The 25,500-nt window shown below is 56.0% G+C and overlaps 2 protein-coding genes and 1 long non-coding RNA gene across 22 annotated transcripts in view; 1 reads left to right on the plus strand and 2 right to left on the minus strand.

Annotated features, from left to right (window-relative positions):
* Positions 1 to 1,419: 1,419 nt before the first annotated feature.
* Positions 1,420 to 5,983, minus strand: SLC16A8 (solute carrier family 16 member 8). Of its 2 annotated transcripts, XM_034948678.2 has the most exons (4): positions 5,755 to 5,983; positions 4,981 to 5,124; positions 3,932 to 4,771; positions 1,420 to 1,795 (listed from the first exon to the last, which is right to left on the minus strand). In XM_034948678.2, exons 1-4 carry the CDS (start codon positions 5,966 to 5,968, stop codon positions 1,479 to 1,481), a joined length of 1,515 nt encoding a protein of 504 aa, XP_034804569.1. In that variant the 5' UTR covers positions 5,969 to 5,983; the 3' UTR covers positions 1,420 to 1,478. The 2 variants fall into 2 exon arrangements, with proteins under 2 accessions (XP_034804569.1, XP_054961675.1); XM_055105700.1 differs by lacking the exon at positions 3,932 to 4,771.
* On the plus strand, positions 1,695 to 3,924 carry LOC117977416 (uncharacterized). Its single transcript, XR_008622572.2, has 4 exons — positions 1,695 to 1,824; positions 1,945 to 2,038; positions 2,395 to 2,487; positions 2,705 to 3,924. It is a non-coding gene; the product is annotated as an uncharacterized LOC117977416 (long non-coding RNA).
* A 1,997-nt stretch (positions 5,984 to 7,980) lies between the features above and the next one.
* The window catches only part of PLA2G6 (phospholipase A2 group VI), a 107,032-nt gene continuing 89,512 nt past the window's right edge, over positions 7,981 to 25,500 (minus strand). For 18 of the 19 annotated variants that reach the window (XM_063603272.1, XM_063603267.1, XM_063603265.1 and 15 more), the window contains 10 exons: positions 21,450 to 21,521; positions 21,102 to 21,218; positions 20,048 to 20,194; positions 12,579 to 12,731; positions 12,139 to 12,274; positions 11,791 to 12,007; positions 10,181 to 10,321; positions 9,324 to 9,531; positions 8,781 to 8,827; positions 7,981 to 8,473 (listed from right to left, as the gene is read on the minus strand). In XM_063603272.1, coding sequence (XP_063459342.1) covers positions 8,398 to 8,473; positions 8,781 to 8,827; positions 9,324 to 9,531; positions 10,181 to 10,321; positions 11,791 to 12,007; positions 12,139 to 12,274; positions 12,579 to 12,731; positions 20,048 to 20,194; positions 21,102 to 21,218; positions 21,450 to 21,521 — 1,314 coding nt within the window. In that variant the 3' untranslated portion in view covers positions 7,981 to 8,397. The remainder of the gene's footprint in view (positions 8,474 to 8,780; positions 8,828 to 9,323; positions 9,532 to 10,180; positions 10,322 to 11,790; positions 12,008 to 12,138; positions 12,275 to 12,578; positions 12,732 to 20,047; positions 20,195 to 21,101; positions 21,219 to 21,449; positions 21,522 to 25,500) is intronic. The other variant, XM_034948657.3, reaches the window with a different exon arrangement.

The following is a 25,500-nucleotide window of genomic DNA, read 5'->3' on the forward strand; positions in this document are numbered from 1 at the left end:
CCACTAAAAATACAAAAAATTAGCCGGGCGTGGTGGCAGGCGCCTGTAGTCCCAGCTGCTGGGGAGGCTGAGACAGGAGAATGGTGTGAACCTGGGAGGCAGAGCTTGCAGTGAGCCGAGATTGTGCCACTGCAGTCCAGCCTGGGCAACAGAGCGAGACTCCATTTCAAAAAAAAAAAAAAAAGTCAAACGCAGTCACTGCTCTAGTGGCGCAGGGGAAGCCACAGGCCATATAAGTAGAAGCCGGCCAGGCATCTGTGGGGCTCCCCAGACCTTCCTGGGGCCTAGATGGAAAATGAGGGCCAGCAGGGACCAGTGGGGAAGGGTCACTATGGGCCGGGCTGGAAGGTGAGGGGAGTTTGCGGAGGGAAGGCGGCTTCCTCTGCAGGGGCCTGTTCACCACGCTCATGATTCGGAGGGAGGCAAAGAAAGGAGGGGTGTGATGTTTGGGAGGAGGATAAATGCGTAGAGGGACTACATCGCGTCGTGCCAGATTCGTGCACCTGGATCCAAGTGCAGGAGGTCAGATGTCAAAGTGTGAGGGAGATCGTGGGACGCTCCGTGGGGAGAAGGCAGGTGCTGGGATCAGCAGATGACCTGGCTGCCAGCACAGTGTCCACAGCAAAAGCCCCTGGCCCTGGACACCCAAGTTTATCCTCTAGGGGGAGAGATGCCCTCTGGGAAGGTGAGGGGACATGGCCACCTCGTGGAAGGCAGCAGGGCCCATGGTGTTACTGAGCGCCTGGTCCCACCCTCCCCAGGACCCCAGGGGACGGAGTCGTGTGCTCAGCCTCCAGTGAGCAAAGAAGTCAGCGGGGCTGGGATTCAAACCGACCCTGACCCTGGGACCTGTGAGTCTTCTCAGACCGCTCGGGCCCCCTGCCTGCAGGCAGACCCCAACCTTGAACCCTAGTTGCTGCCAACCCCTCGTTCCCTCCACGGGAAAAGGCAGATGCCAGCGAGGGGGCCTTCAGCAGACAGCTCTGAGCAGTGGGACTGGGCAGGAGCCAGGCACTGTGCCCACCCAGCCCTGTGCCCGCCCAGCCCCTTGTGTCTCTACACCTGGGAACGATGGGTCTCTTCATCCATCTCTGACGCTTCCTCCCAACACTGCCCACCTAGAAGCCTGCTTAGGGGGCCTGGAGAGAGACCTCCCAGACTCCCTCCCACCACCCTGACCCCCAACTCAGGTGGCAGCCGGAGCCTGGGCGGAGGAATAGAACCTTCTGTCGTTCAGCTGAGCTTTATCACCAGTTTCCTGTTGCTCCATAGCAGCTTCACTGGCGATGGGGCAGGGCCTGGCGGAACTTGGGGCACAGATGAGGGAGGCAGTTCCCAGACACCCAGGGGATCAACTGGAGCCCAGACGTGGACCCCGGGAGTGACCACCCCAGACCAGCCTCCCAGCGTACCAGGCTCTCTGAGACAAGAAGCTGTGTTCCCAAGTCACTGGGCCACCCCACCCAGCGCACCCTGAGTTACACAGACTCGGCAGCCAGCCTCGGCCTCGCCTCTATTTCTGGTTCTGTGGGCTTGCCCCGGGCGCTGAGCACCTCCAGGGCCTCCAGGTTGCCGGGTTCCTCTGTAACAACAGGCAGGGGCTCAGAGTCCCCTTCAGCCTCAGCGTCCTCAGTGTCACTGGCTCCGCCCTCAGTGCCTGGGCCTGACGGGGCAGCTTTAGCACAACGCAGGCAGCAGTTGGTGGCGACAGCCATGAAGACCCCGGCCAGGGCCACCTCAGAGCCGGCCAGGTAGAAGATGATCTCATAGTTCTTCAACGCATCCACCAGGCGGCCTGGGGAGGAGGAGGGAGAGGAGGGAGAGGTAAGGTCCTGTGGGGTCCTCCCCTCACTCTCCTGCACTCTCAGGTCAAGGGTGGTGCCACTGACTTGGTGAGGCTCCTGGGTGACACACACATGCCCACTCTTTATTCCTGTTTTACAGATGTAAAACCCCATGTGGATTCTGCCATTTGAAACCTTAAAAATGTCACTTGCTGTCCCTGGACCTCAATTGCTTAAGTGATATGTGGCTTTTGGTGAGGCATCCCCTCCACCCTCTGATTCAAGCCCCACAAGTGTCCTGTGACTTGCCTGGCAGTGGGGTATCTGGGGTGGGAGCGGGGAGGGGGCCTTGGGCTTAGCTCTGCCCTCCTGGGGGCCCCCACCTCTTGCTGTTGCCATGTAAATGCCCTGGTCCTCAGGGGCTTGGCTTAGTCCTCCCACCCCTCTGTCCCAGGAGGCCCATGAGCATCCCAGACCAAGCCATCATCGGCACAGGTGGGGCTTGTGGGCCAGTAACTCATTTCCTTCTGTATTTCTCAAGGCTTCTATCCCTTGTAGATACTACTTTCAAACTCAGGAAAATCTCTCTTTTATTACGTTTTTTTTTTAGGGATGGGGTCTTGCTGTGTTGCCCAGGCTGGTCCTGAACTCCTGAGCTCAAGGGATCCTCCCGACTTGGCCTCTCAAAGTGCTGGGATTACAGGTGTGAACCACTGCACCTGGCTTCAGGAATTTTCTTATTCTTTTGAGACAGGGTCTCACTCCATTGCCCAGGCTGGAATGTAGTGGTGCCATCTTGGCTCACTGCAACCTCCACCTCCTGGGCTCAAGCCATCCTCCCACTTCAGCCTCCTGAGTAGCTGGAACCAGAGGTGCACGCCACCACACCTAGCTAATTTTGTTTTGTTTTGTTTTGGTAGAGACAGGGTTTTGCCATGTTGCCCCGGCTGGTTTCAGACTTCTGGCCTCAGCCCCCCAAAGCGCTGGGATTACATGCATGAGCCACTACACCCGACCAGGAAAATCTCTTAATTGCAAGTATTTCCCCCTAAAGTGTGGTTTGTCTGTGTGCTCCACCCTCTCTCTAGGTCATTCTCCTCACCCCATGCACCCCCTCTGCCCATCAGATCCATCCAGATTCACACAAGAAATGGAAGACGGTTCCTTGAGGCCTGGGCAGGCTGGTTTTGTGGCCTGCCCACACACTGGCTCAGGGACTTTGCCGTTCTCACTGGGTCAGGTGGGATGACAGAGCTCAGTGAGGGCACTCGATTAGCCCAGCCCTGAAGGAAGGACGGGCAGCTCACCCCATCTCAGTGCAGCCTGCGGCCCCCGCAAGGTGTCCTCCCTGGTTACTGCACCATCTCACAGCCCTCTAGCCTCTGGGACTCAAAGGCAGGCTCCCTTGCTGTTTCTAGATAACTTGACAACCCAGGAAAACCCTCATGTCCCCCACTCCCACCTTTCCAATTTTGGTTCCTGCCTTGCTTGCATAAGGACGCTGTTCCCCCCCAACAAGCCCTGCCCATCCATGCTGTGCCTTCACCTGGGGGATATTCCAGGAAGCCTTCCCTGACCACCCTCATGACGATGACTTCCTAAGGGTGATGGTGACAAGTGCCAGCAGGCCATCTGCACAGTGAAAGACACCAGTGCTTCTCCCCATCTGCCCGCTGAGCACCCCCACTCGGTTTCTGGCCCCAACACCAGTTTCCCAAAGATACTGTCCCCATTCCAGTCACCATTCTAGATGCACCATTCTAAAGGCGTGAGCATTTAGCAGCAGGTACACTGAGGCTCTCATTCTGGGGCTGCAACTTGCGCTAAGGCTTTGTGCCTCAGTTTCCTCATCTGCAAAATGAGAATAAGCACCTGCGCTTCAGATGGCCTTGTGCCAACTGCTTGGGATGGCAGATCTGGCCAGCTACCAGTGTTGCTTTCTTCCCTGCACCTTCCTGGGCTTTTCTGTCCTCACCCAGAGCGGGCGGTCCGGCTTGGAGGAGGGACTAACTGGCCGTGAAGGGGAGTCCACCCACCCGACTGCCCCTTCCCCTCATCCCTGGAAGTTCCATCTGAGACAGGGGGATGGAGCTTCCCTGGGTCTAAGGGGCACTAGGCTCGCCACCCCCTCTTCCTTCGGGGCGCACCGGCAGAGGGCGGTCCGATGAGCACAGCCACGGCCTCCACGAGCAACACCAGGCCCAGCGCACTGGGGAAGCGGGGCGCGCCCACAGCCGCCATGAGCACCTCGAACTGCAGCGCGCCCACCATGCCGTAGGAGAGGCCGAAGGCGACGCAGAAGGCGACGAGGGCGCCGTAGGAGCGCGCGCGTGCGCTGCTCAGGTCTGTGAGCCCATTGGCCAGCAGGGCCAGGCTGAACAGATACGGGACGTGCGGACGCAGACGCGCCAGGCCCGCCAGGGCGCCGCACGCCGGGCGCGCCACGATGTCCACGAAGCCCACGATGGACAGCAGGAAGGCGGCGTCGGTGTCGGGCACGCCCGCGTCCTTGGCGTAGTTCACCAGCAGGATGGCGGGGACGAAGAGCCCGAGCGCCATCAGGAACTTGGTGACGGCGTACACGGCGAAGGCGCGGTCGGTGCACACTGCCAAGTCCAGCAGGCGCCGGCGGGGCCGGACCCTGGGGGATGCCTCGCGCAGCTGCAGCCCCGCACCGTCAGCCTCCGCCTCGCCCGGAGCGTCCCCGGCGCGGTCGCCGGCGCTGTCCCTGCGCGGTCGCGGGCCCGGCCCGGGCGGCGGCCTCATGACAGCCCCGCAGGCGCAGCAGTGCAGCAGGAGCCCGCCGAGCAGCAGGAAGCCGCCGCGCCAGCCGAAGCGCTCCAGCAGCTGCTGGCCGAGCGGCGACAGCGCGGACAGGAACACGGGGCTGCCCGCCGCCGCCAGCCCGTTGGCCAGAGGCCGCCGCCGCTCGAAGTACAGCCCCAGCATGATGAGCGACGGCTGGAAGTTGAGGGCCAGGCCCAGGCCTGCGGGCGAGGCGGCGCTGTGCCGGGGTCCCCGGAGAGCTCCTCCCTGGCCCCCACAGGAGGGAGGGGCCAGGCCCGGGAACCCAGCAGATCCGGGAACCCAGCCGAGGGACTTCGAAGACTGTCCCTCATAGGGAAACCGAGGACAGATCTTGCAGCAAGAACCCCCGACCCCCAACCCAGCGGAGAGGAGACCAGGGGGCCCTCACCTGTGAGTACCCCAGCGGTCAGGTAGAGCTCCAGGAGGCGCGTGGCAAAGGAAGCTAGGATCATGCCCGCGGAAGCCAGCAGCCCACCCGCCAGCATCACCGGGCGACAGCCAAAGCGGGTCACGAGGATGCTGGACACGGGGCCTGTGGGCAGGGCAGGGTCACCACCCGGGTCCCGGGATGGCTTGAGTCCTCTAAGGAATAAGGTCATCTCCGGCTCAGGGACACAGAGAGGAGGGCATTGTCTGGCCAAGGTCACACAGCTTGGAGGGGACAGGGCAAAGAGACAGCATCCTGCGAGGGCAAGGCCCAGAGCACCCCATCCTGCGAACCCAAACCCCAAGAAGAGCGGGGGCTTCCGCACCCCTTTAACCTTCACAGCCTCCAAGTCCCGCCCTGGCACAGACTGGGATTCCTCCGCAGCCCCGCCCCCCAGGATGGGAACTCCAGCAAGCCCCCACCTGCAGGTCAGGGCTGCGGGGAGGGGGGTAGTGCTTCTGTAGCTCTCAGCTGTCCTGCCTCTACAATGGGCGGGTGTGGGTCTTAGAAGGGGCCCTCTGAGCTCGCAGGGCAGCCCCCTGGGCCGGCCCCGCCTCTGGCCGCTGTCTCCCTCCCGCCCTCTCTTCCCCTCTTTCTGGTGCCAGGGTTCCCACAGGCGGGAAGGGACTTCGGGGGCCACCCCGAGGGTCAGGGGGATGCTCAGGGGCTCGGGTGTCTCCTGGTTCCGGATCCCAGGGGTCCCGGGGAGGCGGAGGGCCGGGCGGGGACACTGACCCGTGCCGTAGAGCATGGCTAGCATGATGGAGGACACCCAGGCCGTGTCGCTGTAGCCGGCGTCGAAGTCGCGCATGAGCGCGCGGAAGAAGACGCTCACGGCTTTGGGGAAGCCGTAGGCGAAGCCGGTGACCACAAAGCAGGCGCCCAGCACCACCCAGCCCCAGCCGCCGTCTGGGGGGCCCTCGCCCCGCCGGGGGCCGCCAGCGCCCATCGCTGCCTCTGTTGGGAGGGGGCGGGGACAAGAGGGAGGGGCTGGGCCAGCAGCCTAGAGAAGGAGGGGGATGGAGACGAAGCATGGGGAAACTGAGGCACAGGGCTACCCACGTGAGGGTGGCTCAGGTCTGGGAACCAAAAGGGGAAACGGAGGTAGGACTCTCACCCCAAGTCTCCTTCTCCTGCAAAGGGCGCTGAAGGACGAGGGGAGGACGACGGGTCCCACCTGACTCTGCACCTCGGCAGGCTCCCTCTGCAGGACAACTGCTGGCCCCTCAGGGCCTCAGGTGGAAGGCGTCGGGAAGTGGAGCAGGTATGTGCCTGGAGGTGGGCGTCCAGCACCAAAGTCGCCCCGTACGCGTGAGGGTCTCGGGACAATAGAACAAACAGCAGAGGGGCAGATGCCGGCTGCAAAGGGCCGGTGTGCGTGATTTTCCTCTTTAGCCTTCCGCCATGTTCCTAATGTTTCTCAGGGATCACAAATGACTATTGTCATTAGAACATTAAGGGGACAAAAGCCACTTTCAACAGATATCAGCCAGGGGAGCTGAGTTCCCATGCATCTCAGCTCAGCCATGGATTCCCTCCCTGACTTGGGCCGGTCGCCTCCCCTCTCCCAACCTCCCTTTCCTCCGATGTAAGATGGGTGATTGATCACCCCGAGGCCAGCTGGGAATCTTGCGGGAGAGGAGTCAGGTCTCTGGCTTCTGCCAGACAGGTAGGAACCTTAGCAGCACTGAGAGAGTGGCCCTCTGCCCTCCAAACCTCAAACCCTCTATATGAAAAGAATGGCTCCAAAGCCTGTCTCATTCCTGGGGCTCCACCCGGGGCCCTCACAGCAGTTACAAGCGCCCCCATAACAGATGAGGAGGGTGTACTCAGAGACAGGTGCACCAGGAGCCGGGGGCTGGGGATAGCCTCCTGCCCTCCTGCCTGGAGTGTCCCTCCTGGCACTGGGCAGTGCCACCACCCCCAGGGTATCCGGGACTCTGCCCCTCCTCCACTAGGACCAGGTTGTGGCTTTTCCTGCCTGTTGTCCTTTTGTCACAGGGGCAGCCACTTGAAGGTGGAGACAGGAGGGTGATCCCAGGCAGCCCTCACATCACACTCACCTGAGCCTGCCTCGTGGGTTTGGGGGTCCAGCCTCACATCTCCTGAGGCCTGCAGGGAGGGGCCGCCGCCGCAGCTCCCGGTGAAGCTTACCCGGATGGGGGCTGCCAGACACCCCAGCTTCCCACCAGCCTGGGCTGAGCCTCTGGCTGACTCGGGCCTGACGCTCCCTCCCCCAGGCCTGGAGCTTAGAGTGTGTGCCCCCACCACACCTCACCCCTGCTAAGAGGCTTTTGTCCAGGAGGGGAGAAGAGACTGGGAGCCCCAGGCAAGGCTGGGCCTCCGCGGTGGGCTCCCTGTCCCAAGCCAGTCCAGGAGGGAGGAAGAGAATCCCTCTGCCTCCTGGAGCCTGGGGTGGTAGACACAGAGACCTTGCCCAGGGGGTCCTAATCTGGTGCTGGGGGCACAGCCCTGCCCTGAAGAGACCCCAACGGTTCTAATCACCTCAGTGCCTCATCTGCCCCCTGCCCCAACCCCCCGCCCCAGGCCACATTCCAGGAGGGGCTGGCAGCTTTCTCTAGAATGAAGCTAATCCACGCCTGTGCCTGGGAATGTGGGGGCGGGGAGGGGCCAAAACAAAGGGTGCTGTGTCCAGGCCGCCTGAGGGCAGCTTGCTGGTGGTCCCAGCCCTTGGCCACCTCTCCCCTGACCCGAGCAGCCGCTACTTCCTAGGAAACCCACAGGTCGAAATGAGAGCAGGTGGAGATGGGGGCTGCAGCGCGAGGGCTTTGGGGCAGCCCTAAAGAGTTCTCCAAACAAGGGGCTGGGAGTGAGATGGCTTCCCGGGGAACAGCCAGGACCTCAGTACCCCCTAGACCCCATTCTCCAATGGGGGAGTCTCTATCCCTCACCCCCTGCCCTGTCCCCTAAATAAGACACCACCAGTCCTGCTGCCGCATCACTTTGCGTCCACTTCCTTTATTTCTCATCATTTACAAAAGATGTACAGAGAGGGCATGTGTTGGGCACGGAGCAGGTACAAGGGGCTCCTCCCCACGGGGGCAGAAAAGGGGGAAAGAGGTTAGGGGGAAAGAGGTTAGGGGGCAAGAGGTGGGCCCCCCAGGGAGAGTCCTGGAGCCCCTGGAGGGGGAGAAATTGTCCTGTCCCCCCATTCCGCCTGCTTTACTTTGAAGGTCTCGGACCCCAAGCCAGTGCTTTGGAGCTGCTCAGGCTGCCGGGGTGGTCTGGGGAGGGCAGCCACCCCCCGTCTCAGGGCCCCGCTTCTTGGATCTGCTGCTGTTGCTGCTGTCACTGTCATTGCCAGCTCTGAACAGCCCCTGGGCAGGTGCACTGTGGGGTACGACCTCGGACCCTGCCTCAGCGGATGAGGGGTGCTGAGCGGTCATTGGTGATGGTGGGACGAAGCTTGACGGTGGCAAAAGGATTTGTGCCCCTGTAAGAGGAGAGAGAGAATGGGGTGAGAAGGGCAGATGATCCCCACCTGGCCGTGGCTCAGGAAGGCAGCTGGGCAACGGAGCTGGGTCCTGCCTCCTGCCCCTATTTGGTCTCCATCCACTCCTTGCCCCACTTCATCTTTTTTTTTCTTTTGAGATAGGGTCTCACAGTGTTGCTCAAGCTGATGTTGAACTGTTGGAATCAAGAGATCCTCCTGCCCCAGTCTCCCTAGTAGCTGGGACTACAAGTGTGTGCTGCTGCACCTGCCACCCTCCTCACTGTTTGGGCCCCATGTGAGGACTCACCTCGGGAAGAGCTGCTGTGGTGGGTACTGCTCTGAGGAAATCAGTTTCTGCAGTGGGGGTGAGGAAGGGCTGGTTTGGTGGGGAGAGGGGCAAGCAATCCCTTGCTCCTCCCCTCCCTCTCCCCATGCCCAAGGGCAGAGGACTGGGCCAGAGAGCCCCTGCCATGCCAGGCTCCTGGGAAATGAGACCCTGACGTTCTGAAGCCCAGAATTCTGTGGGTTGCAGAAGTGAGAAACCCCTGGGCCAGAGCACCACCTCCGAGGACTAACCACGCCCCCAGGATAAGACCGGGGTGGCTCCATCGGAGATGCCCTCCCTCAGCCCCGTCCTACTGGCCAGCCCCAGGCCACACCCTGCCCTGGGACCCTGGTCTTCCCCTTCGGCCCAGACTCAGCCCCACACCACCCCTCCCTGCACTGAGGAACAGACTGAGGCCAGGTAGGCGGGTCCCCTGCCAGACAGCCGGTGACAGAGCCTCGGGATCCCTGCTCTCCTGCCTCCCTGCCCGCTGGAGGCCCCAAGAGAGGGCGGGCGAGGGCTCACCTTGACGTCAGTGGCAACTGCTGTGCTGCCCATGCTGCTGCAGCGGCTGCTGGGCAAGGGTGGAGGTGCAGGGCTGGGGGCACGGCTTGGCACCCGGCTTGGGGTGCGGGAGCAGGACTGGCCATCCCAGTACTCTGAGGGTGCTATGGAGTTGCCCGGCCGGTCCAGGAGGTCATCGAGGCTGTGGCTGCCCCGGAGTGGGCAGGACCTAAGTCCAGAGAAAGGAGGGGGAAGGAAGGGGGTTGGGGCCTGTCCAATCCCTTGTCCTGCCAGTAGCTGGGGCACCTTAGGCAGGAGGCATCCGACAGCTTCCTCCCCGCACCTGCGTGAAAGGAGACTCTTGACTGGAGGGAGGTCCTGAGAGGAGGCAGAGGGATGGACACAGTGACCTTCAGGGCAGAGAGAAGGGCTCAGGGCCGGTGGTTCTCCAGGGGCTGAAGGCGGCTGGGCCCACTCAAGACTGCACCTTGCCACCTGGGTGCAGTGACTCATGCCTGTAATCCCAGCACTTTGGGAGGCTGAGGTGGGTGGATCACCTGAGGTCAGGAGTTCAAGACCAGCCTGGCCAACATAATGAAACCCTGTCTCTACTAAAAATACAAAAAGTAGCCAGGTGTGGTGGTGTGTGCCTGTAGTCCCAGCTACTCGGGAGGCTCAGGCAGGAGAATCGCTTGAATGCAGGAGGCAGAGGTTGCAGTGAGCCAAGATGACACCACTGCACTCCAGCCTGGGTGACAGGGTGAGGCTCCGTCTCAAAAACAAAAACAAAAAAGCCTGCACCTTGCAGATCCTCTCCGCTGGGCAGTGACACCCTTGCCGGCGTCCTCACCCCCGCCCCACCCCGATGACTCAGGTACCTGGAAGGCAGCTCGTTCCCGGGGTTCATGGGCGTCATGGGTGTCATGGGGGACATGGAGGTCATGGGGGTCACGGGGGTCATGGGATTCACGGGCCCCTCCTCCAGAGCCTTCACGTAGGCCTCGGGGAACCAGCCGCTCCTGTGGGGCAGAGGACAATGACCAAAAGAAGCCAGGCCTGGGGACAATGACCAAAAGAAGCCATCCTCCCCTCAGGGTCACTGGAAGCTACTTCACCTCGAATTGACAGACTACAGTCAATTCCGTATGTTTACTTCTGTTTTCACCTGCAGGTGCCTACTGATAATAACACACGCTATCCTTTTCCCTAACAGGCTATGTGAGTCAAGGATGGAACGATGTTCCCAGAACATCCCAGGAGGGTGTGACAGCCTCCATCTAGAAGGTTCTATCCTCAGGTCCCCAAGGCATCTGCAGCACACCGTGCTCTGCTGTGGGTCTGTGAAGCAGGCACTCCAGCAGCGGGTGTCCCTATCGTTGGCGTTCTCAGTCATCTCTCTCCCCACTCACCCCCTTCCGTTCCTGTCCCTGTGGTCACCCGCCCAGCTATGGACCTTCGCGCCTAACTATGAGTCCCTCCATACATCACCTATCCCCCACTCACCTGTCTATACTCCATCCCCCGTGTAGCCACGAATCCATCCAGCACCTCCTCACACCTCTCCAATCACCCATCAGTGTCTGTCCACCACATCTGCGCATCCTCCCATGTCCCTAACCACCCAGTCAATGACCCCCCCCCCCAATTTAAGGCCATCCACTTGCACACACAGACCTCCAACTACCCACACGCACATCCCCTGGTCCACCCATTCGCCTGTCCACCATCCATTAAGCACAGGGCCACTCATCCATCTGTGGGCTGGTGTGGGCTGCCACCACCCGCTCTGCCCATGCACGCATTCATCCTGCGCTGCTTCTCTCTTGGAGCAGGAGTGGGCACCGTACACTACCCTGCCCATGAAGCCCCGAGGGGGCACTGCCTGGCTCCAGCCAGCCCCATCTGCCCCGTTTTCCCCTGCAGGACAGTGGTGCCTGTCCATTCCCTCTGCTAGCTGCCAGCCCTGCTGTCCTCCGCGCTTTCTGGCGACCTCACTGTATGAAACTCCCCAACTCCTCCTCCACGTCAAGTGTCAAAACAGCCCAGTTTAGGTGCTTTCAGGATTTCCACTGACCCTGACTGCAAAGAGGTGAGCACATTTAAGCCCCTACTCCCAGCCCAGCCCCCTGCATCAGAGTTCCAGGGCTGACTCTGCAGAGGGGAAGCAGCCTCCTCCCAGAGACAGGCACACAGTAGGTGCTCAAGCAATAGGATTTCTGCCATTTCCACACTTTTGGAAGAACCTGCCCATCCCCCAAACTCTGCCCGCTCTCAAGGGCCGTCATCCTGAACTTGGTAAGGCGGCTCTTCCTACTCACACTGAATGAATAAGGAAACTGAGGCAGGGTGCGGGGGTCGGGAGGAGAGGAGCATTGTCCGAGGCCCCCGGGGGAGGCCAGGGAAGCCTCAGTCTGGCAGGTCCCCGGGTTCCCGGCCCCCAGGGCCTTCTTCTCAACCCACCCCCGGCCCCTCCAAGGCTCCCACTCACGCGGACGAGCCCTCCAGCTTGCCGTAGAGCCAGCCGTTCTGGGCCTCGGGCACCAACACCTCCACCACGTCCCCAGCGGAGAAGCGCAGCAGCGTGTGGTTGGCGCCCTCCGAGTGGGAGACCAGGGCGCGGACTCTCCTGGCGCCCCCGCCGCCGCCCGGGCGCTCGCCAAAGGAGTTGGAGCGCGAGCTTTGGGCGCTGCCGCTGTAGAGCGAGGCTGTGGGCGGGAGAGCGCGGCGGCACATGGGCAGGAAGTTCTTCCTGGCGTCTGCCCTCGATCCCTCCTGTTGCAGCCCCACCCCCGCGCCTCTCCCGGCCCTCCTGCCGCCCCGGGGCGGGGGCACTCACAGGCCGACGGCGTTCGGGGCAGGGAGCGACGGTCTGGCTCTAGCTGGGACGCGGGCCTCGCGTCGGGCTCGGTGCCGTAGGAGCCGGAGCCGTGCCGGCTGCGGGGGGAGCTGAACTCTCCCAGGGGCCTCGGGGGCTGCGGGGGAGATGGGCAGGGGAGGGTGGGGCGGGGGGGGGGCGGGGGCCGCGCCCTAGTCCAGCCCCCACCCCCAGTCCCAGGCGTCGGCGTAGGGGTTCTGGGGGCGGCGGCCGGGCCACCACGGGGGCGCGGAGAACGCGGGGGGCGCCGAGAACGCGCCGGGGCGGAAGGGCAGGCCGGGGGATGCGGCGTAGAGCGGGAGCCTGGGGGGCAGGAGGCTCCAGGCTGGGGGCCTGAGGCCCCAGGGCCCCGCGGGGGGCGGCGGGGGCGCGAACGGCGGCGGGGGCGCCCAGGGCCTCACCATGTCCAGGCGGGTGGGCGTCAGGCGGCCCGAGGGGTACGGCAGCCCCAACGCGGGGCCCAGCAGGCCGGGGGAGTGGGCGCGCGACGGGCTGCGGCTGGCCTCAGACTGCTCCTTCCACAGCAGCACGCGGTTCTGGAGCATCCCCCGGGCCTGGCCGGGTGGGGACACGGGGGTCAGCCAGGTCCGGGCGGCTCCCTGAATCCTGGGGACCCAAAATGGCACCCTCGACCTGAGAGCTCAGGCCCTACCAGCTCGGGACGACCGGATTTTCTAGTTGGAAGGAGCCAGAAGCCAGCTCACCGTCCAACCCGCACCCTCCACTTTTGGCAAAGGCGCCTCCATTTTCCACGAAGAGCTTCCTCTGACCCCACGCTTCCCGCGTCAATGTGTGTGCTTTGAGCGGGGCTGTCCTCACCGCCCAGCTTCAGGGGTAGGGGTGGCACCCAGGCCCGGCCATTCAATCACCCCATCCTCCTTCCTGCAGCGATAGGCTCAGCAATGGCGCTTAGATAGAAACTACGACCAAAAAACCCAGTCCCATTACTTACCCTGTAACACTCTGGAAAATGCATTTTTTTTTTTTTTTTTTTAGACGGAGTCTGGCTCTGTTGCCCAGGCTGGAGTGCAATGGCGCGATCTCGGCTCACTGCAAGCTCCGCCTCCCAGGTTCATGCCATTCTCCTTCCTCAGCCTCCCGAGTAGCTGGGATTACAGGCGCCTGCCACCATGCCCAGCTAATTTTTGTATTTTTAGTAGAGACGGGGTTTCACCATGTTGGCCAGGCTGGTCTCAAACTCCTGACCTCAGGTGATCTGCCTGCCCTCGGACTCCCAAAGTGCTGGGATTACAGGCGTGAGCCACCAAGCCTGGCCTAAAACTTCTTTCAATGGCACTGACCTTTCTGTGTTGTCACTCAGTCATAATAAAATCCCAGCTACAATCAGAATGCTGCATTCTCCAGCCATAAAGATCGCTCCCTCTTCTTTTCAAACATCCCTGTCCCTCAAGGCCTAGCTCAAGACGGTCACCTTAAGAAAAGCTCCCTTTGTCGAGCAGTGACTCCGTACCAGGCCCTGCTTTAAACGCTTTATCTGCATTATCTTACTTGATTCTCGCAATAGCCCTGGGTGGTAGGTGCAATTATTATCTCCAGTTTATAAAAGACGATACTGAGGGTCAGAGAAGTTAAGTGACTGGCTCAAGGTGTCACATTCAGTAAGCGTTAAAGGGGTCTGTGTCGGTCTGTCCTTGAAGATGCCCCCTACGACTACACTTTCAGTGATTTCTGCCTTGAACCTGGCCCCATGACTGAAAACCTCACGTCAAACTCAGGCAGCAATAATGGGAAGGCTTGGTGCCTCCCATCACTGGAGCAACTAGTCTAGCTGGTCACTAAGTGGACAGCCCCTCTGTTTCCCTGCAGTAACGAATTAGCAGACTAGCACAAAGATAAAACCCGAAGGCCTTTGTGCAGAAGTTTCAGAGGCATAAGCAAAGTGAGAGCATTAGGTTCTGCATATCTTTCTTGTTGTTGTTGAGACAGAGTCTCACTCCGTTGCCCAGGCTGGAGTGCAGTGGCACGATCTTGGCTCACTGCAACCTCCGCCTCCCGGGTTCAAGTGATTATTCTGCCTCAGCTTCCCAAGTAACTGGGACTACAGGCGTGCGCCACCACTCCTGGCTAATTTTTGTATTTTTAGTAGAGACAGGGTTTCACCATATAGGCCAGGCTGGTCTCGAAGTCCTCAACTCGTGATCCACCCGCCTTAGCCTCACAAAGTGCTGGGATTACAGGTGTGAGCCACTGCACCTGGTCACATGTTGTATTTTAAAAGGGATTTAAAAGAGTATCATTGGATTGTTTGTAACACGAAGGATAAATGCTTGAGGGGATGGATACCCATTCTCCAGCATGTCATGATTACACATTGCATGCCTGTATCAAAACACCTCATGTACCCCACAAATATATACACCTACTATGTACCACAAAAATTAAATGGTGGGTGAGAAGAAACACTGCATACAGTTTCAAAACCATCAGAGAGGCCATGGGGAAAATTTTAAAAATATATTTACGAAGTGAAACAGCCATTCTAAGTATGACACCAAACCCATAAACTTGAAAAGACCGATACATTTTACTAAATAAAAATAATGTTTTTGTATAGCAAAACCAATCATAACACAGGCAAATGATAAATGGCAAACTGGCTATTGTATTTGCAACTCATCACCAAGAAAAAGCTGGTTTCAGTAACATATCAAGAGCTCCTACAAATTAATAAGTGGATGAAAAGATACTGGCATGTCACAGCACAGAAAATCCAATGGCTTTGAAACATCAAAAAATGTCAAGCTCGCGTTTAAGACAAGTATGAGGTAAAGCCACACCGAGATACCATTTTTACCTTTCTAATTAGCCAAGATCAGAAAGTTTGCTCACACACTGTTGTCAAGGGGTGCAGAAGCACAGAAACTCCTGCATCACTGATGGAAGTGTAAACTGGCGCAACCAATGACTATATTCTTGGGCTTACCAATTCCACTTCTAGGAATTTATCCTGGAGATAGATTTGCACAGCTGCAGTAAACGAGAGAAGCTAAGGATGAGGTGGGAAGGCACGTTACTGACTAGACTTGGACTAAGCAAAGACTAATTAGTGAAGATGAATAAGAAAGACAATTTACCGTGCCCAGGCACCTAGAGTTCTTTAAATCTTATTCTAAGGGTGCCTTCTTTTTTTGAGAGAGAGAGAGAGTCTTGCTCTGTTGCCCAGGCTGGAGTGCAGTGGCGCAATCTCGGCTCACTGCAACCTCTGCCTCCCGGGTTCAAGCCATTCTCGTGCCTCAGCCTCCCGAGTAGCTGGGATTACAGGCATCCACCACCATTCCTGGCTAATTTTTGTATTTTTAGTAGAGACGGGGTTTCACCATGTTGGCCAGGCTGGTCTTGAACTCCTGACCTCAGGTGATCCACCCACCTCAACCTCCCAAAGTGCTGGGATTACAGACTTGAGCCACCACACCCACCCCTAAATGTGCCTTCTACTTATAAATAGAACAAGAAGTAAATATATATGCTTAGCTATCTTAGGAGTTAGATCTTGGATGTTTTAAAGTCCAGCTGGGTCAGACAACATGTTACTTGCTCCCTATGTGATATGGTTTGGATATTTGTCCTCTCTAAATCTCATCTTGAAATCTGACCCCCCAGTGTTGGAGGTGGGACCTAGTGGGAGGTGGTGGGTCATGGGGGCAGCTCCCTCATAAATGGCTTGGTGCTGTACCCCACGGTAATGAGTGGTATGAGTTCATGCAAGATCTCCTTGTTTAAAAGATTGCAGTGGCCAGGCGCAGTGGCTCACACCTTAATTCCAGCACTTTGGGAGGCCGAGGTGGGTAGATCACCTGAGGTCAGGAGTTCAAGACCAGCCTGGCCAACATGGTGAAACCCCATCTCTACTAAAAATACAAAAATTAACGGGCATGGTGGTGCATGCCTGTAATCCCAGCTACTCAGGAGGCTGAGGCAGGAGAATCACTTGAACCCAGGAGGTGGAGGTTGCAGTGAGCTGAGATCATGCCACTGCACTCCAGCCTGAGCGACAAGAGCAGAACTCCATCTTAAAAAGAAAAAAGAGTGTGGCACCCCACCGGCTCCCTCTCTGGCCATGTGATATGAACTTCCCCTTTGCCTTCTGCCATGATTGTAAGCTTCTAGAGGCTTCGCCAGGAGCAGATGCGGGCAATGCACTTCTTGTACAGCCTGCAGAACTGAGAGCCAAATAAACATCTTTTAAAATAAATTACCCAGCCTCAGGTATTCCTTTATAGCAATGCACAACGGACTAACACACCATGCATAGAGGAAAATCTGCCTGTTTAACGCACAGCTCCCTCCTGAGGGACCCTCACGCACGAGGAGGCAGTCAAGGAGGGGGTCAGCTCTTCTCTTAATGTTGATGGTTAACTATTTACAGGCAAAAAGGAGTTTAACACAGGTGAAAAAGAGTTTCCTTCCAAAGAAGATCTATAAATAGCTAAGAAGCACAGGAAAAGATGTTTAACATCACTAGCCATCTGGGAACCGGAAATCAATATTGCAATCAGATATCGCTTCACACCTGCTAGGATGGCTATTATCAAAAAGACAGTAACAAATAGTAGCGAGGACGTGAAACAACTGGAACCCTCATAAACTGCTGATGGACACTGAAACACTCCGGAAAAGGGTCTGGAAGTTCCACAAACAAACAGAGAGTTACCATATGGCCCCACAATTCTACTCATATACCCAAGAGAGATGAAAACATATGTCCACATGAAGACTCGTACATGGATGCTCAGCGCAGCATTGGTCATGACAGCCAAAGAGTGGAAGCAACCAGGCGTCCATCAGCTGACATCTGAGTAAATACATCGAGTAAACGAGTAAATACAATGTGGTGTATCCAAGCAATGGAATATTATCCAGCAATGAAAAGGAAGCCAGTCGCAAAAGAGCACACATTGTATGATTCTGTTTATATGAAATGTCCAGAATGGGCAAATGTATTGAGACAGAAAGTAGATTCCTGGTGGCCTGGGGCTGGCGGAGTGGGAGGATTGGGAATGACAGCTAAGGGGTACCGGTTTGTATTTTTTTTTGAGACGGAATTTCGCCCTTGTCCAGGCCGGAGTGCAGTGGTGCCATCTTGGCTCACTGCAACCTCCACCTCCTGGGTTCAAGCAGTTCTCCTGCCTCAGCCTCCCGTGTAGCTGGGATTACAGGCATGTACCACCACGCTTGGCTAACTTTTTTATTTCTAGTAGAGACGGGTTTTCACCATGTTGGCCAGGGTGGCCTCGAACTCCTGTCCTCAGGTGATCCACCTGCCTCGGCCTCCCACAGTGCGGGGATTACAGGTGTGAGCCACCGCGCCCGGCCGAGGTACTGGGTTACTGTGGTGGAGGGTATTGAAAATATTTTAAGCTTGATAGTGGTGATGGATGCACGACTCTGTGAATATACTACAAACCAGAAAGTGTACACTGTAAATGGGTGAATCGTGTGTGAATTATATCTCAATAAAACTGTTTTTCAAAAAAGGAAGTTGTTTCTCCCTGGCAGACCTTTTGTGGGATAGCAGGGGACGAGAAGGCTGAGCCTCGGGCTGGGTGAGGCGGTGACAGTGGGCAGATGAGAGCCTGAGCCGAAATCTGGGTCTCTGGATCCAGTCATGTATCCCTGGGCCCCTGGGTTCAGATCCAGAGACTCGGGGAGGGCGTGGGAGGCATGGGAGGGATAAGAACCCCGAGCCAGGACCGGGCGTGGTGGCTCACGCCTGTAATCCCACCACTTTGGGAGGCCGAGGCAGGTGGATCACCTGAGGTCAGGAGTTCGAGACCACCCTGGCCAACATGGTGAAACCCTGTCTCTACTAAAAATACAAAAATTAGCTGGGCACGGTGGCGCACACCTGTAATCCCAGCACTTGGGAGGCTGAGGCAGGAGAATCACTTGAACCTGGGAGGTGGAGGTTGCAGGGAGCTGAGATTGCGCCAGTGCACTCCAGCCTGGGCAACAGAGCAAGACTCCGTCTCAAAATAAATAAATACATACACACATAAATAAAATTAGTTTATCAAAATACAAGGGTCATGCTGCAGAGATGACTAGTGAGGTCTGAAACTAAGTCCTAAACTATCTTGGCAAAACCAAGAAGTGGAGGATGGGAAGGATGAAGAGAGGAGTAAAAGCTTTCCAAAGGCCTCACCTCAGAATAGTTGGAGGGCAGGAAAATACTTCTTAAGGTGTTATCTCATCTTTTTTTTTGAGACTTAGTCTCACTCTGTCGCCCAGGCTGGAGTGCAGTGGCTTGATTTTGGCTCACTACAACTTCTGCCTCCCAGGTTCAAGCGATGCTCCTGCCTCAGCCTCCTGAGTAGCTGGGATTACAAGTGCCTGCCATCACGCCCAGCTGATTTTTGTATTTTTAATAGAAACGGGGTTTTGCCATGTTGGCCAGGCTAGTCTCGAACTCCTGACCTCAAGCAATCCACCCACCTCGGGCTCCCAAAGTGTTGGGGTTACTGGTGTGAGCCACCGCACCCAGCCTAATTTTTGTGGAAAGCTTTAAATCAAGGTCTCATCTTATGAATTGGCGGAGCGATGGACTGAACAGTGTGTGTCTGTAGTAGGGTGAAGTTGGCATTTTTGGAAAATAGGTGGATATATATGTGATTATGAAAGTCACAAAGTGAGGTCACCACAGGTAGAGAGAAAAAAATAGTGCAATTTCTAAATTAATAAAGGGAAAAGGGGAATGTATAGTATACTAACTCAACCAAACTGACAAGAAATAGTGTGGGAGAAAAAGAGGAAATGACAAAGTAAATACAGTTAGCTCAAGTTATCTAAAAGGAATAAAACCCAGGTATCTTCATTATTATGTTAAGTGGGAATGGGCTGAATTCCTTTTCTATTAGAAGACACAGACTGTAAGACTGGTCAAAAACTCAAAAGTCAGTAACAGAAAGTATACTTAACATACAAAGAGATAAGCAAAGAGAAGAGAAAATAGAGCAGTATTAATATCAGACAAGGCGGAATTAAAAGCATCAAACTTGAGAGACATTAAGTACATAAATGGCAATATTTACAAAGAAGGTAGAATAGTTATAGCCAAAAAAGCGCCAAACAACATGGCAGCTCAATTCAGAAAGTGAAATCTATTAGAAATCCAATGAGAGATGAGAGAGTCTGACTAGTCTAGCAGACAGAACAATGCAAGAGCATAGAGGATTTAAATAATATGATAAAATGGCTGGGTATGGTAGCTCATACCTGTAATCACAGCACTTTGGGAGGCCAAAGCAGGCAGATCGCTTGAGGTCAGGAGTTTGAGATCAGCCTGGCCAACATGGCGAAACCCCGTCTCTACTAAAAATACAAAAATTAGCCGGGCGTGGTAGCACATGCCTGTAGTCCCAGCTACTCGGGAGGCTGAGGCAGGAGAATCGCTTGAACCCGGGAGGGAGAGGTTGCAGTGAGCCGAGATTGTGCTGTTGCACTCCAGCCTGGGCAACAAGAGTGAAACTCTGTCTCAAAAAATAAATAAATAAATAATATGATAAAATTAATAGAGGATAACTGAGCACACCTATCAATGAATTTGTGAATTGTGAGAATATACAAACAGGAATTAAAAAATGGTCCACATATGAATAAATAAATGCATGAATTAGTGAATGCATTAAAAACAAACAATATCACGAGTGAATAAATGAGTGAATATACAGTGATACAAGCAAACCCAGAAACAAAGAAAGAAATGGATGGAGATAGCAAAATAAAATGAATTTCTACAGACAGGCAGGCAGGGAGGGAAGAGGGAAGAAGGGAGGGAAATCTCTATGTACGGCCACTCAGGAGGGGGCAGCTCCTAGAAGCGCCCCGCTTGCTGCCCCCCAGTCCAACTCACCCGGCCGAAGAACTGCAGGAAGGTGTTGGAAAGTAGCAGGTGCTTCTCTGCTAGGAAGCGATAGCGCCGCTTCTCTTCCAATTCAGCCGCCCGCTGACTCTCAGACACGAAGGCCTGCATCTGTGCGTGCAGCCGGTTCACACTCTCCTGGGGGGAACGAGAGTTCTGGCTGGGGGCGGTGGGTGTGTCTCATCCCACCCCCCTCGCCCACAGGCGCCAGCTGTTCAAGCCCCCTGTTCTTCCTGACTGCCCTCTCCCCAAGCCCACCCCCCATCACCCGGCCCATCCTAGCTCCTGAGCCTGCCCCATCAGTAGCAGCCTTGTTATGAGTCTGGGCCCTGCGTCTCCCTCTCCCAGGTGCTTCTCACAAGCAGGGCTGCTGTCTGAGCCTTCGCTCTGTCCCTGGCACCCAGCACAAGCCCAAGCACGGGCTGGGGGGGCAGGGGGACGGGTTTAATGAGAATATGAATGAGTAGCTTAATAGCCCCCACTTGGGGGGAAGATTCTGAGGAGGGGAGGCGTGAGCTCACTTAAAGGAGCCAGGAGCCAGAAGAGACGGGAAGGGAGGCAGAGGGTTAATCCATGGGTTTGGATCTCGGAGACAGAGGCCAGGGATGGGGCCCCAGGCTCAGGAAGGGGAATGGCCCTAGCCGGGGGCGGGATACCTCTGCCAGGCAGGAGAGAGGAGAGGAGGATGGGCAGCTGGTGGATGACACCTTTGGCACCATGTTCAAGCGAGCAATTTTCTCGGTGAAGTAGGAGACGGGGGAGGTGGGATGGGGTTGCAGGAGAAGCCCGGGGATTCTGGGTAAGGCCAGTAAGCCACGGGGCAAGGGGCGGTGCTGGGCGTGGCCCTAGGAGCTAGTTACGCCCACCCCACCAGGGACTGGCTGACCTCCCCAGCCACGCTCATCACAGTTCGGCTGGTGCTCGGTGGGGGAGCTCAGGGAGGTGTTCGGGGTTCCCAGGGCCCGGTCTCGCCCCGAGGTCTGCCCACCCGCCCTCCCCGGCCCACCCCGCTTCCCGGCCCACCCCCGCTTCCCGGCCCTCGCACCTTCATCTCCCGCACATTCTTGTCCCTCTTGCGCTCCATGCGCCACAGCTCAGACATGCACTTCTCCAGGTTGGCCGCTCGGTGGCGGTACTCGAGCTCATAGTGCTGGCGGCTGTCCTGGGGTAGGGTGGAGTCGGGGAGGGAGAATCCCCCCACATCAGAGAGCTCAAGACACCCCTCCCAGAGATCAGGGCCCTGGAAGTTTGGAGACCTGGGGCTCAGCTGGGAACATGGATAATCTGGGGCCCAGTCAGTGCTCAGCACTGGCCTGTGTGTGCCTACCTGTCAAATGGGAGAGGGGGTCCTGCCTGCAGTGAGTTGGGGGCCGAGTGGGGAGGCCAGACTCACTTTGATGAACTGCATGTCCAGCTTGGTGTTCTTCTCCATGTGCTGCAGCAGGTCTCCATGGAATGTCTGCACCTGAGCGGAGTGCAGGGTGAGGGTGATCAAGGCCCCCCTACTGTTCCCAGGCCCCAGCACCCCCTTGCACTTTCTGCTATAACAGACTGCCCATCGTGCTCCTAATATACCAGGCACCTGCCCACCTGTCAGAGAAACGGAGACAAGAACACCACCTGGCTGGAGGGAGGACGAAATGGTTAAACATTCACAATGTTTAGTGCAGTGCTGCCTGGAAACGAACCCTTGATAAGTGTGTCAGAGTCTTCTGGTTCTTATTTTTTGTCTTATTCTTAGTTTGTGCTTTGATGACATCATTCCCTCTGCCTGGAATTTCCTCCCTATCTTCCAGTGCCAGCTTCCTGTCTTCCTGACTTTCCCAAGCAGAATCCATTGCTCCCTCGTTTTGTCTCTGGAATGCGTGCACATGTGTTCCTTCGTTGTCCATTCCTCCAGTTGTATACAGAATTTATGGCCAGGGCCCCATGCATAGCCCCTTGGAGCTGCTATGGCCATGGCTCACCTCTGTGTCCTCAGCACCACGGGCAGGGCACAGCCCAGCAAAAACACTCAGAAGCTGTTGAGGTCTCAGATGGGCCTGGGAGGTGACAGGTTCCCATGGCAAGTGGATGTCTGGCCACCGGGGCAGGACAGGAAAGGCTGCTGGGCTCAGGCTCAGAAGCTTCGTCCTCATTCTAGTTCTGCCTCCTATTTGCTTTGTGACTTTGGACAAGTTGCCACCCATCTCTGGGCCTCAGTTGCCCCATCTGTAACAGGAAAGGCTTGACCAGCCTGGGCATGGTGGCTTATGCCTGTAATCCCAGCACTTTGGGAGGCTGAGGTGGGTGGATCACCTGAGGCCAGGAGTTCGAGACCAGCCTGGCCAACATGGTGAAACCCCATCTCTACTAAAAATGCAAAAATCAGCCAGGCATGGTGGTGCGTGCCTGTAATCCCAGCTACTCAGGAGGCTGAGGAAGGAGAATCACTTGAACCAGGGAGGCGGAGGTTGTAGTGAGCCGAGATCACGCCACTGCACTCCAGCCTGGGTGACAGAGTGAAACTCTGTCTCAAAAGAAAAAAAAAGAAAAAAAAGAAAAAGGAAAGGCTTGACCAGCTGCTCTCTGAGAGCTTGATGAGCTTCGATTCTGTGGGCCCATGTGGTGCCCTGGTACCCTGTATTCTCCATCAGCTTTCTCTGAGTCACTCCATGTTGTTGGGCAGTTGGACCTAAACCCTTCCAGCTGCAGGAGGGTTCAGGCTGCGTGGGACACAAGAGGTGCTTCCCGAACCCCGCGGACACGTCCTCCTCTGGAGGCCCTCCCGCCTCTGCGCAGCCTCTGTCCACACACCCTTTTCCCACAGTGGGTCCTTCCTCCTGCTCTAGGTGTCCTCACATCATCCCACGGGGCTAGGGGATCGCCCAGAAAAGGAATGCTGGCAATCTCCTCCCAATATGCAGAAAAAAATCACTACATAATAAAATTTCTAAAGTTTAAGGTTTTCTCCCACAGTTATTTCCCAAACTTTGGTGCCCACTAGTCTGCAAGGGAGCTTGAGGGCGCCTCTTTGGTACTGAAACCCTGAGCTATGGCTGCCAGTGTGTGTGTAGAGAAGGGTGTCAGCACCAAGAAGGAAGTGGCACGTAGGTTTCCAGAATGATACAACAGTGAACAGAAACGTGCGTTGTTATAGAAATGCCAGGTAGATGCTTCTGAGGGGCCGCTTTCCGCTGGATCCAATCAAAAGGAAGCCTTCCCGACCCTGCGCTAGTGTGAATGTCACAGCACTGCCTCCTTAAATTTTGTGAACTCAGGCCAGGCGTGGTGGCTCACACCTGCAATCCCAGCACTTTGGGAGGCCGAGCTTGTGACCAGCCTGGCCAACATGCTGAAACCCTGTCTCTACTAAAAATAAAAAAATCAGCTGGGCCTGGTGGCGGCTGCCTGTAATCCCAGCTACTCGGGAGGCTGAGGCAGGAGAATCGCTTGAACCCTAGGGGGCGGAGGTTGCAGTGAGCCGATATCGCACCACTGCATGCCAGCCTGGGCAACAGAGTGGAACTCCGTCTCAATAAATAAATAAATAAATAAAGCTTAGCACCTCCCCACTCTCTCTCTTGCTGTCTTGCCATGTGACGCACCTGTTACCCCTTCACCTTCCGCCATGATTGTAAGCCTCCTGAGGCCCTCATGAGAAGCTAAGCAGATGTTGGTGCCATGCTTGTACAGTCTGCAGAACCATGAGCCAAAATATACCTCTTTTCCTTATAAATTACCCAGTCTCAGGTATTCCTTGATAGTGACACAAACAGATTCATACAATGCAACAACATGAATTAATCTTACAGACCTTATGCTGAGTGAAAGAAGCTAGACACAAAAGAATATACAGGGTACAGTTCCACTCAAACGAAGCACTAGAACAGGCAAAATTCATCTGCAGAGATAGAAGTCAGAAAGCCTTTGCCCCTAGGGGGCGACACTGACAAAAGGGACATAAGAGAACTTTCTGGGTTGATGGAAACGTTCTAAATAAATCCTGTTTAACATGGTGGCCACACAGGGCACACAATTGTCAAAAGCTGTTGAACTTAACACTTAACATATTTAGGAACTTCATTTTATTGTATGTAAATTTTACCTCAGTAGAAAAAAAACCTCAGGTCTGGGATGATGGTGGAAATGAAATGTAGTTTCAAAATCTTCCTTCATCTTCTCCTAAAAATGAATGGAGAAACCAGACAGCAAAATAAAAAACTTAAGACTAGCCAGGCACAGTGGCTCGCACCTGTAATTCCAGCACTTTGGGAGGCTGAGGTGGGAGGATTGCTCGAGCCCAAGAGTTCCAGACCAGCCTGGGCAATATAGTGAGATGCTGTCTCTACATAAAAAAAAAAAAAAAAAAAAAAAAGCCAGACGTGGTGGTTCATGCCTGTGGTCCTAGCTACTTGGGAGGCTGAGGTGAGAGGATTGCCCGAGCCCAGGAAGTCTAGGCTGCAATGAGCTGTGACTGCACCACTGTACTCCAGCCTGGGTGACACAGTGAGATCCTGTCTCAAAAAAAAAAAAAGGCCAGGCACAGTGGCTCATGCCTGTAATCACAGCACTTTGGAAGGCCAAGGTGTGTGGATCACCTGAGGTCAGGAGTTTGAGACCAGCCTGGCCAACATAGTGAAACCCCATCTCTACTAAAAGTACATAAATTAGCCGGGCATGGTGGCACGCGCCTATAATCCCAGCTATTTGGGAGGCTGAGGCAGGAGAATCGCTTGAACCCGGGAGGCAGAGGTTGCAGTGAGCTGAGATGGCGCCATTGCACTCCAGCCTGGGTGACAGAGCAAGACTCCGTCTCAAAAAACAAACAAACAAACAAAACAAAACAAAGAAAACCACCAAAAGAAAAAAATAAACTCAAGACAACATTCAGAACAAAACTATGACAGTGTATCTCGACAACCCTCCAAACAAAAATCAGCACCGGCTGTGAGGTCAGTGTGACCAGCATCCATGTGGATGGAGCAGTGGGAGATAGCTGGGCGTCGAGGGACCTGAGCACAGGTGCACCCCGACATGGCCAGCAGATGGTCATGGGAAGCTCAGTAGGCCAGTCTGTGAACAGCAGCTGAAACTCCAAGGAGTTTGTGAGTCCAAAGGGTGAAGGTAAGAGGTCCCTGGTAAAGTCTGAAGGGGCTGGAGCAGTCGAGCCTCTAGGAAGTCTTGAAACTGACCAGCCAGGCTTCCATCCAGACAGGGCCCACGTGGAGGAGAGAATGCCGTGAGGAGGATCAAAATCAGGAACAAGGACAACAGACACAAAAGGAAAGAGAAAGTCTAACAAAAGTAGGAGCATGAACAGAACCAGGAAATTGCAGAAAGGGAGCTGCCATATTTTTGGAAAACTACATAAGAACAACAGAAAGAGATCTTGCAAAGTGAGAAGAGCTGTCTTGACTGTGCTCCTTTTACAATTTCAGGAAAAAACCTACTTTTCCACAGAC

Source organism: Pan paniscus, chromosome 23 (assembly GCF_029289425.2).
Source record: "Pan paniscus chromosome 23, NHGRI_mPanPan1-v2.0_pri, whole genome shotgun sequence".
NCBI lineage: Eukaryota > Metazoa > Chordata > Mammalia > Primates > Hominidae > Pan > Pan paniscus.

What these genes read in the sequence shown, in the direction of transcription:
- SLC16A8 (XM_034948678.2), bottom strand. Translation starts at nt 5,968, where the DNA reads ATGGGCGCTGGCGGCCCCCGGCGGGGCGAGGGCCCCCCAGACGGCGGC. An exon ending in AGCCATGCTCTACGGCACGG is followed by an intron (nt 5,125 to 5,754) that starts GTCAGTGTCCCC and finishes CCCTGCCCACAG; the next exon opens with GCCCCGTGTCCAGCATCCTC. An exon ending in CATCGGACCGCCCTCTGCCG is followed by an intron (nt 1,796 to 3,931) that starts GTGCGCCCCGAA and finishes CCTCCTCCCCAG; the next exon opens with GCCGCCTGGTGGATGCGTTG.